The following is a 10,560-nucleotide window of genomic DNA, read 5'->3' as shown; positions in this document are numbered from 1 at the left end:
CCTTTAAGGAACACTTCCTAATGTTGAGTTTGGATGCGACAATATTAAATTATCGAGAAATTTTGACCTCTTCAATTACCAGATTTCATAGGTTTTAATTACGATTTCAATACATTTTCTTTCCATTTTTATAGATCCAATTTAATTTTTGACTTTTCTAATTAACTTGTTAGTGTAAGGTAAACTAATCTTCCATTAATTTTATTAAATTCATTTATTAAAAGAGTTGAATATTACTTCAATTTACCAAATTTGATGGGTTATAATTAAGATATTAATATATTTTCTTTCCATTTTTGTGGAATCAATTTTAAATTTGACTTTTTTTTAATCAATTTAAAAAAAAAATTTGTGGGTTAGAATTATGACATTAATATATATATATATATTTATACCATATTAATTCTATATCGAATATACATATATAAATTTCTGTACGAATTATATATATACATATATAATATAATTATATATATATATGTTTGTGAATATATATATATATATATATATATAATTCATTAAAAAAAATTATATACAAATATGTGTATACAAATTAAAAAAAAAAATATATATATATATATATAAGGAAAAAAAGAAAAAAAAATAAAATAATATATTTTATTTTTAGATGAAAACCAAAATAATTTAGAGCTATTAGATTTTGGAATGATAAGATAGTCTTTTTACTTAAGAATTACATGGCATGATTTGGCAAATAAGTGATGTGTGTAGGTGACATGACATGACACCTAGGATTGAGGCCACAAATCTTAGGCCTCATTGAGGCCACAAATCATTTTCCAAAGTTATAATAGAAAGCCACTTAGGAGTCTGGTGCAGTTGCTAAAATAGATAAAAAGCTAAACATGCTTTCTAAAATAGCTAAGGAGCCAAAATAGAGAGTCTACTAAAGATGCTCTAACCACAATCTAAAATCACTTGATAGAATTCATCTTTCCTCCTCTCTTTTTGATATGATTTTATTTTTTAGTGTCTAGAAAATCCATGAGTCTTTTTCAAGAGAGAGTTTAAACACAATATGAGTTCGATATTCTTGAAGTTTGAAGTGCTACTATGACAAGAAGAATTAATGTCATTGTTGTATCCTGGGAGACGTTTACTATTGAAACCATTAAGCACCACTGAGGAGACAATTTCATTTTAAGGAGATAGAAACCAAGTTCTAGACTCTACCAAATTGTTTAAGGTTTTCCTAAATTTTATTAGTTTTACTTCGGTTAGATTTATGTATTCTATGAGAAAATCAAAGTAGGGCAATGGTGCCACATGTGTGGTACGGCTGGTCAAGCAATGGTCATGTAGGAGGTAGTGGGGATTGTTTTGGGTATTTCACTTTAATAGAGATGGATACTTTTGGAATGCAATAAAGAAAGAGAGAGATGTGATTAGGCAGCCATATGTTCAAGAATTTCACTGTATTCTATATGCTACTTATTTGGAGGAACGATCTCTTAGTTTTCTTAAAATGGTGGTTATAGTTGGACCTCCAACTTTTTTCAATTATTAATAGACTCTGTCGAGTCATATGAAAAGACAAATAAGGACAGAGAGAGAAAAATGAAAAAAAAAAAAAAAAAAAAAAACTCTTCTTACCTCCCTAAAATATAACATTTAATTAATTTTTTGTATTTCCTCTTCAATTTCCTTATATTACCATATAGTTTTATAATTTACCTAAAATAATTAAGTAAAAGTAATAATTTATATATATGGTCCATCATTTAATACAAAAATAAATTCAAAACAATCTGATTTGGAATTTCCTTAAACTAATTTCATTGAATATTATGATATAGTTATTAATTGATCTTCCAACCCAAAACCCTTGAAATTCTTCCTTTAGCAAATTCAAAAGAATTCCAGCAACATATCAAGATCGAGAACCTCTTATTAATTTTGGAGAAGAGACCTACTCATAAGAGAGCAATATCATATGATTTTGATTCATTCTTCTTCTCATGGTTGAAAATAGAGATAAAAAATTATATCTCATGTTCAGGGGTATTTTGGTCCAATTAGAACCACCCTTATAAATATAGCAATTAGACCACCATATTTACCAACAATATTTAGATCAATCGATCCTTTCTGTTCGGTTCATCATAATGCCTCAAATTCGAGCTGTTTCATGTTCAGTTGTGTAGTATAAATGGGGTCGAGGTAGTAGCTTTTTCTCCATGTCTCGTTTTGGAAGTGTTCTTGTGCTACTGTTGCACTGTCTTTGCCGATGAGGGCTCTTGTAGACTCACTAACACTAGGTTTTTTGTACACCCTTTTGTTAAATTTCAACAAAATTGTGTTCGGAATTAGGATCAAACAAGAAAAATGAGAATTGATAAGCATCGATCAAAAGAGAGAGTCCATGGATACAAGTATTTATTACTGCATTTAAAACAACAAAACGAGGATAGCAAGCTGGGGAAGGGGTTCTAAAAGTCCCAATACAAAAATGGAGACTTTGAGCTGTGTCCTTTGTAAAAAGAGCAGGACTCAGCTCCATTTCTACGTTTGAGTCTTTGGAAAGGCTAATACATCTCACCATTACCCCAATGACTGTACAAACACTCCTACGATATATAACCTAAGAGAAGCCCCTTCTTGCAAGCAAAAACCCCTAAGCCACACCACAACGAAACATTTCCTACAACATAGAAGCAACCACACCTAATATGCCTTCTCACAAGTGCATCCCATTGAAAATGCTATATACACCGTCTTGAGGCCTATTAGTAATTACACCTCCATTTTGGCATGTTTTGGCATTATATACATCGTGGCCTGCTCCATTCGAGACATTCCTTTTCGCCTCTGGAGAGCCCTGGAGGAAAGCATCCAACTGCCCACATGCTGCTCCAAACATTTCGTTGCCTGCTCCGTATGAGGCACTCCTTTTCCTCTCAGAGCTTGGTAAGAGAGCATCCAACTGTCCACATGCTGCTGCTATAAGCCCTATACAACATTGCAAACCAAAAATTATTCATAAGCTATTACTTCTGTAATCTGATGCACATGTCAGAATAGAAGTAGCATACAGTAATGTTAGACTGATCAAGTTGCAGCAATCAACTACAGAACCTGAACCATCTTCAAAGCTCAAATGTTACTTAGGAACGTTTTGTTTTTTTTCCAGAAGAACCTAAAAGGGAGCTGCTTGCTTTGGAAGCATAATGCATTCCTTATTTATTTACCTGTGTATACTATTTACATTCCGAGGAAACCTTTTGGCTAAGATCAAGTTGGGTAATGTTAAATTACCTGATATTTATTAAACAGGTCATATAGAAAGGACTAACTTTTAACAAACAATAACGATGCTTCTGAGTACCAGCTGTCATAAATGCTCAGAACTTTGCAGCTATTAAAAACCACGCCAGCTTAATCTTGATGAACATAAAATTGAATGTAAACTTTCAAATGAGATATGTACCTAGTAATAAAGCAGAAGGTTTTGCTGGTCTTGATTTATATTCAGGATGGAACTGGACACCGATGAAATAGGGATGATTACGTAGCTCAACAATCTATATTGTCAGAATACCAAACATGGGATCAGCAGGGTATACAAATCAAATGAATCTAAAGTTACAGGGATCAATAGTGTAAACTATACCTCCATGCGCTGACCAGTTTCATCCTTGCCAGTGAAAGAGAGGCCAGAATTTTCAAGGCGTGCTACCATGTCAGGGTTCACCTAAATGCAACAAAAATTAATCCTTCTACCAAAATAGTGTCTCAGAAGACAATATTTTAAATTGGGATGCCACATACCTCATATCTGTGCCGATGTCTCTCATCAACAAAGCGTTTGTTTCCATATCTAGCACATTGCAAAAATTGCACAGGTTAGCCAACATTGGCATCTGATTCAGCATGTTGGTACCTTCTGATTTTCATATCAAGTTACTGATTGATCTATGCACAGCAATAAATTTTCTATGAAGCTTTGATTCTTATGAAAATTACAGAGTCATGTTAACGAAATGTGTCAAGTTACTAATGTACGTGATACGTACAAAACAAATGTGTTTATTTAGCTCTTTCCAATTTATTACTCACAGTTTAGCTGATTTACAGTCTGTAGACTGGAAATATGTTCTCCTGGATCCAAGGCGCATGGTGCCTCCCATATGCGTTTTTGAGCCCTGCTTATATGGTACAGAGATCAGATAAATGGAAAAGGAATGACATGAGTTTCAAACACTGATATATAAGCTGAAAACGCAGAATGCAGACCTCAGGCATAAATATAACACAGGGATTCTTAGTGTCAGGATCAAATTCTGTGCTGTTGGCATCCTGCAGACCAAGAACAGATCTTGCAAACTCAATCACGGCGACCTGCATTCCTAGACAAATACCAAGGAATGGAATTCTTTTTTGCCGGGCATACTTTACTGCAAGAATTTTCCCTTGCACTCCTCTATCACCAAATCCTCCTGGAATAAGAATACCATCTGCACCCTGAAGAATTAGGCCACAGTCAGAAGGCTAACAGAGAGCAATTACAACTTAAGAAGGGGAGAGTATGACAATTGTAGCCGTAGATTCCAGGCCTACTAGACCTAAATACAAACCTTCAACAACTTCCATGCAGCTTTATAAGCATCAGGATTCTGCAATATGTGCATTTTTCTTTTGTCAAGTTGTGAAACAAGCAAAAATGGAAAACCACACTAGAACTGAATATCAATAATAACCTCTTTCTCAGTTGTGTGCTCAAGGTCACCAGATGGAACCCAATCCACAAAAAGTTTCTTGCCGCGAGAAACAGAAGCATGAACAAGAGCCTGCAGAAAGTTATAGATATGGTACATCAGAACAATGTACTAATCTTCAGTATTAAGAAACTCATAGTTAAGTAGTAGCTGAGTGCACCTTTTGTATGGAGAGGTATGCATCAGGAAGGCTTGTATACTTCCCCACTATGGCAATGCGCACCTGTTATTTAAACAACATTAACATATCAATTTGATGGCCACAAAACACATAGTATTGACATTGTGAATTGTTTTAGAGTTGGGACCGACCGGCTCATGCAACATATCACAAACTTCAGCCATAGTAGTCCACTTTTCTAATTCAGGTTCCCTTGTTAATCTGCGCATTATGGAATATCTTTGTAAGTGAATGCTCTAATACTAAAAAGTGGTATCAAGTGATGAACCTAATAACAAATGAGAAGAGCTAATTAGACATACCCTTGAAGGTTAAACACTTTAAAGATTGCTTCATGAGCCTTCTGGTCCTATTTGAGAAGAAGCAGGTAAAAATCAGTACGTTACAGTTACATAAGAAAATCATTTAAGATCAATTAGATAAAGTTCAGAAGTTGTAGAAAAGTTCTTACTCTTAAGAGTAATGGAATGTGCCAAATGTTGGGAACATCATAGAGCGTGATGATGTTATCTTTCTGGAAAACAAGTAACCATATGTTAGCTTCACTGAAGTAGCATATTTCAAAACAGATAGATAAGTGATATGCTTGAAGTAAAATTTATCTAACAGCTAACGTATACCTGGACATGGCAAAATTGACTGAGTTTGGTCTTTACATTTTCTTCTAGTGGCTGTGAAAAAAAAATTTACACCTCAGGCCAACATGACAAAAGGATAACATTTGGGTCCATGTGTGTGTATGACAGAGAGAGAGAGAGAGAGACAGACCGTTGTGCTGCGACAAGCTATCACATGTGGTGTCAAACCCAGACATCTCAGTCCACGAACACTGTGCTGGGTTGGTTTTGTTTTCTGAGAATAATTCAGTGCATTAATTAAATAGACCAAGTAATTCAATACATTCATTAAAGCCTGTTAAGATCTCAGAACACATTATTATAAAGAAGTTCAGTTTACCTGTTCACCAACAACATTCAAAACAGGCACAAGGCTGACATGAACTAAGCAAAAATTATCAGCTCCTGAAATCAAAATTATAAACAAAGAGTCAAGTGAGTAACTGAAAGATCAGAAACAATAAACAGTAACAATTTGAAGTTGATACACAATACGCTTACCTACACGGTACGAGAATTGTCCTAATGCCTCAATAAATGGCATGGATTCAATATCACCTAAAGCCCAGAAAGCTGTTAGTAATCTGAACTCACCCATTGAAACAGCTCAAATCACTGTGCAATATTTATGTACCTATAGTTCCACCCAACTCTATGACACAAACATCAGCAGGGCCTGACTTTCCATCAACTGGTATATGGGCTACACGCTCAATCCAGTCTTGGATAGCATCTGTGATGTGAGGGACAACCTACACATTTAAAAAAGAGAGAGAAAAGTAATCAATATAAGAAAAAATAGAGGCCAGATTAATATATCTAAAAAGAGCTCAGATGCAGACAAAATACCTGGACAGTTTTTCCCAGATAATCTCCCTTTCTCTCTTTGTTTATAACATCCTGTGACCGAAAGAAAGAAAATTCAAACCTTTGTCAGTTGTGGCATCAAAGCTGATACAGATATTTTTGGAATCATAGATATATGTATAATATATTGATTATATACATGTGAAATTTAACCAACATGCCTGGTAAATCTTTCCGGTAGTAATATTATTATCACGGGTCAGCTTGATTTCTAGGAATCGCTCATAGTTTCCAAGGTCCAGGTCCACCTGTGAACATAAGAAACAAAAATAGTAAACATAAAATCTGCAAATCACCGAGTCTCTAGATTTGTGCAGAAGCTTCACACTCAAGTCCAAATTACATATTTACAACCACTAATATTGCAAATAGTGTCAGTTTGCATTAGCTATATGATCTTATAGCTGCAAACGGAACTAGATTCATCAACTTTTGTCTTCAGAGGACTTCTGTGAAACAGAAAGAGAGCAAATTGCAGAGGCCAAAGAGGGCAGGACAGTAATTTTATGTACCTCACCACCATCATCTAGAACAAAGACTTCACCATGCTCCACAGGTGACATGGTTCCAGCATCAGTGTTCAAGTAAGGATCTGAATTACAAAACCAACAAATGGTGATCAGAAAATTGCAGGCATTTTTCTTTTTCTGACTGAGATTACACTAATTGAAATTTAGAAGCTTTCATGCACCCATTTAAAAAGAGGTGAACAGAAAAAGTTAAATCTAAATATCTTTTTTCCATTAAGAAAAGTATGGTGATCTTTCCAACAACTGTGGCTTACTGGGTTGCCTCTAAAAGTTAAAACAGCAACAGAGATTAAGACCATAACATGAATTAAAAACAAAGAAGAATGAAGAAGAGGAAGAGACCAATTTTGATGGAGGTGACCCTTAGTCCACAAGCCTTTAGGAGAAGACCAATACTACTAGCAGTGACTCCTTTTCCAAGGCCACTCACAACTCCACCAGTCACCAAAACATACTTCATTTTCTTCTTCTACTTTTTCTTTTACAGGAACCAGCTTTAGCCCTGTACTTTTGGGTAACTCCTAAATACACAGAAAAACATCTATCACTACCAAAACAAGCATTTTCAACCACAGCATTGAATATCCCAAATGAAGAATGAGAAGAAAAATGGGATCTTTTTGTTGCTAAATACAACCATCACCCACCAGCACAGTCCCAGTTTTTCAAGGCAGAAGCAGAGCTGCTGAGTTTCCTGTTCCCTAAAATCCTGGGTGTGTCTGTCTTTGAACGTTATCTGGTTTTCTCTCTCTTGAATTCCAACAAGGAGGTGCAAAGAGCATGAGCTATCATACAAAAGCCAGAGTAAGAAATATCATCAAAAGCCTCTAACAGCAAGAGAACACAGAAAGAGCTAGGAAGAAAGAGAGAGGAAGAATGAGGGAAGTTAATGCAGTGTGGAATGGGTTTGGCAAAGACCGGCATTTTATAGGCACACACAGGCTTTCAAAATTGGAAATTTCTTTTTTCTTTTTGGTCAAATTTAACAAAGAAAAGAACGCATTTTACTTTTTCCCTCTTAAAAATACAAGATTAAAAAAGTTGGCTAAAATTATGTCTTGCCCTTTTTTTTCTTTTCTTTTAATTACATCACAGCTTCAACTGCCACCAATAAGTACTTGTACGTGAACCAAATATAAAATGATGATATTTTTATATCCTTTTTTTTCAAATAAAAATATCATCATTCTCATTATCAGTCAAATTTTTTTTTTAAAAAGTTAAAGAAAAGCCGGTTGGATAATTTTTAACATTTAACCCACTTAGTAAAAATGTATCCACTTGGATGTTTTGCTACGTGATTTCTTGTTAGCAGTTGCTGACTTACACGTTGATGCTATATGAGTTTAAACCATTTTTTGTCTTTTTGATTCTCAATTAGTTTTTTTTTTTTTTAATTGAAGGAGTTCAGTGAATTTTATAATTCAGCAAGCATACCAGTAACGACACATCCCTGAGGGGCTGACAGAAAGAGTCGTCCTTTAAGACATATATAAAACCTATTCTAGAAAAAAACATAACCTCGCACTCCCAGATACACCCATATTTTAAGAAAGTTCACGCACCTTTATTCTAACAAAACCTAGAAAGCTCAGAAGCAGTTTAAGTAAATATAACAACCGAGCAACTAGATTTTGAGACCCAAATGAAATTTAAATATTACTAGTATATGAGCCTGCAAATTCCTCATCCATCATAATAAAATAAAAACCTAATATGAAAAGAGCAAGCCAAGCCCTAGCAAAGATTGAAACCCAAGCCCATGAAAGGGCCCAAACCCAACCAAATATGCTAAGGACACCTAGAGCAGTAACTTTTCCCATCACCACGCCACCGCCGCCGTCCTCGTTGAAACCTCAGACATAGTCGCTGGATCCGTCCCAAACTAAAGCCATATCACCACTAGAAAGGCAGCCATCACCAGCATCAGTCAGCTGTAGCAACGCTACCCAACCTGCCTCACGAATCGGGATCCCAAACCCGCCCCCAATCCCGCTTGATTGGCTAGACCGCCTGCTGTCGCCCGTACGAGGATCAGAAGGCCCACCACCAAGAACACCACCACCATTGCCAGAACACAACCACATCAAGCCTAAGCCTGCAATATCACCAGCTCGGAACCGCCCCGCCTCCTCCTTGAAATGCCCTTAAGAAGAAGAACCCAAACGCCTCTGGTCTAAGGAACCACGATCAAACCCCAAGAAGGGGAAGGCATCCATTAACATGGATGAAGTTCTAGATTGAAAAGAGAAAATTTTCAATCTCAACTCTAGCAGAGTGGCCGCTAGGTCAATAATATTTTTGCTTTGCTGATTCTCAATTAGTTAATCGTAGTAGTTCATGGAAAATGACATGCATTATAGTTAGATCGAGTTTATGTCTTTATAGCTCCTGATGTCTGTAATCACTAGTTCTCTCGACCTTTTTATCCTTTGTCCCCCCTCAACCCCACCACTCCTGATGTATGATTTATGGTTAGTTTGAATAAAGTTATATATCGTAGAAAAGTAGTATATGATTAACAAACAAATTTTGGGTCACCGCTACTTTACGTATCTATCAATGTCCTGAAAATCACTAGGCAGTGGGGAAGAGGCTAGCCAAGGGCAGAACCAGGATTTGAAACTTAGGGCTCAAGCTAAATTATAGAAGCTATATACACTTTTTTTTTTTTTTTTTTTTAAAAAAACCCTTAACCCACCCCACCCTTACATATGTCAATAAGAATCGAACCCATGACCTTTACAATGTTGGAATTATAATTTACCAACAGATCACAGCTCACCGACATAGAAGCTATATACACTTAAAAGTAATTTGTGAATTTTTTTTTTCCAATTCTGGTGTCATAATTATGAGAGATAAGCTGGGATAGAAAAATAATTAAACAAATACAAACTCTATATTGAAGTCCAGTACCATATGGTACCATATGGTCTAGTGGCATAAGGACTTCTAAGTAAAAGATCGTAACTTTAACTCACAAAAAACTAGTTTATGTAATTCTCAGTTGTTAATGTGAAAAATAAATAAATAACACTATATCGAACAACAATTTTTCAAACACTCAAATAAACGTTATTAATTACAAAATCTCTCATTATAATGTTGAATCATTAAATTAATACAAATATGTTTTTTTTTTTATCTTTAAACAATTTAATTATAATTAGGACTAATTTCACTTATTTCAGTTTGCCTCCTCCAACTTAGGGTCGAAAATCATGTTAGACACTAATCTGTTTTTTTAATCAAGATCATCCTTGGACTTCCCAAATGCATCATCCGTGTCCAATTCTCAAAATTCTCTCCAATTATGACGTCATATGATGAGTTATCACAGACAAACATGACCCACTTTTCAGCCTTAATCCACATTTTGGACTAAATTTCCAAACTAACCCTTGTAACTCCATATTATTCTTCTTCCTTTCCTCTGATTTCACTCTCCCCAACAACCATGTCGATTGTGCAACTAAAAGCATCGCCCCATCAAAACCTAGTCTTCCCCTACCCTGCACAATACCACCCCCTACATCACTCCATTTACACAAAAGAATCTCTCACAAAAACAATAAACCGTAGAAAAATTCTTTTCCCTGCACAACTTCTTCTTCCTCTTGTTCTTC

At 35.4% G+C, this 10,560-nt stretch overlaps 1 protein-coding gene across 1 annotated transcript; it reads right to left on the bottom strand.

Moving 5' to 3' along the window:
• Positions 1–2,335: 2,335 nt before the first annotated feature.
• On the bottom strand, positions 2,336–7,840 carry LOC112166026 (CTP synthase). Its single transcript, XM_024302777.2, has 22 exons — positions 7,579–7,840; positions 7,274–7,452; positions 6,914–6,993; positions 6,563–6,649; positions 6,384–6,434; positions 6,169–6,286; positions 6,036–6,092; positions 5,875–5,939; positions 5,686–5,769; positions 5,538–5,588; positions 5,369–5,431; positions 5,220–5,266; positions 5,049–5,118; positions 4,897–4,959; positions 4,719–4,808; positions 4,596–4,634; positions 4,255–4,482; positions 4,078–4,163; positions 3,790–3,838; positions 3,632–3,712; positions 3,449–3,542; positions 2,336–2,970 (listed from the first exon to the last, which is right to left on the bottom strand). The coding sequence occupies exons 2-22, from the start codon at positions 7,389–7,391 to the stop codon at positions 2,699–2,701; spliced, it is 1,893 nt and encodes a 630-aa protein (XP_024158545.1). The 5' UTR covers positions 7,392–7,452; positions 7,579–7,840; the 3' UTR covers positions 2,336–2,698.
• Between the last annotated feature and the right edge of the window lie 2,720 nt (positions 7,841–10,560).

Source organism: Rosa chinensis, chromosome 5 (assembly GCF_002994745.2).
Source record: "Rosa chinensis cultivar Old Blush chromosome 5, RchiOBHm-V2, whole genome shotgun sequence".
NCBI lineage: Eukaryota > Viridiplantae > Streptophyta > Magnoliopsida > Rosales > Rosaceae > Rosa > Rosa chinensis.
The sequence above is the reverse complement of the archived record's forward strand: the minus strand, read 5'-3'. Positions and strand labels throughout refer to the sequence as shown.

Bases quoted from the DNA above. Each gene is read 5' to 3' on its own strand.
- LOC112166026 (XM_024302777.2), bottom strand. From the start codon at position 7,391: ATGAAGTATGTTTTGGTGACTGGTGGAGTTGTGAGTGGCCTTGGAAAA. The intron at 4,960-5,048 runs GTCGGTCCCAAC...TTTAAATAACAG, and splicing joins GTGATATGTTGCATGAGCCG to GTGCGCATTGCCATAGTGGG. The intron at 4,635-4,718 runs GTTATTATTGAT...CACATATTGCAG, and splicing joins AGCACACAACTGAGAAAGAG to AATCCTGATGCTTATAAAGC.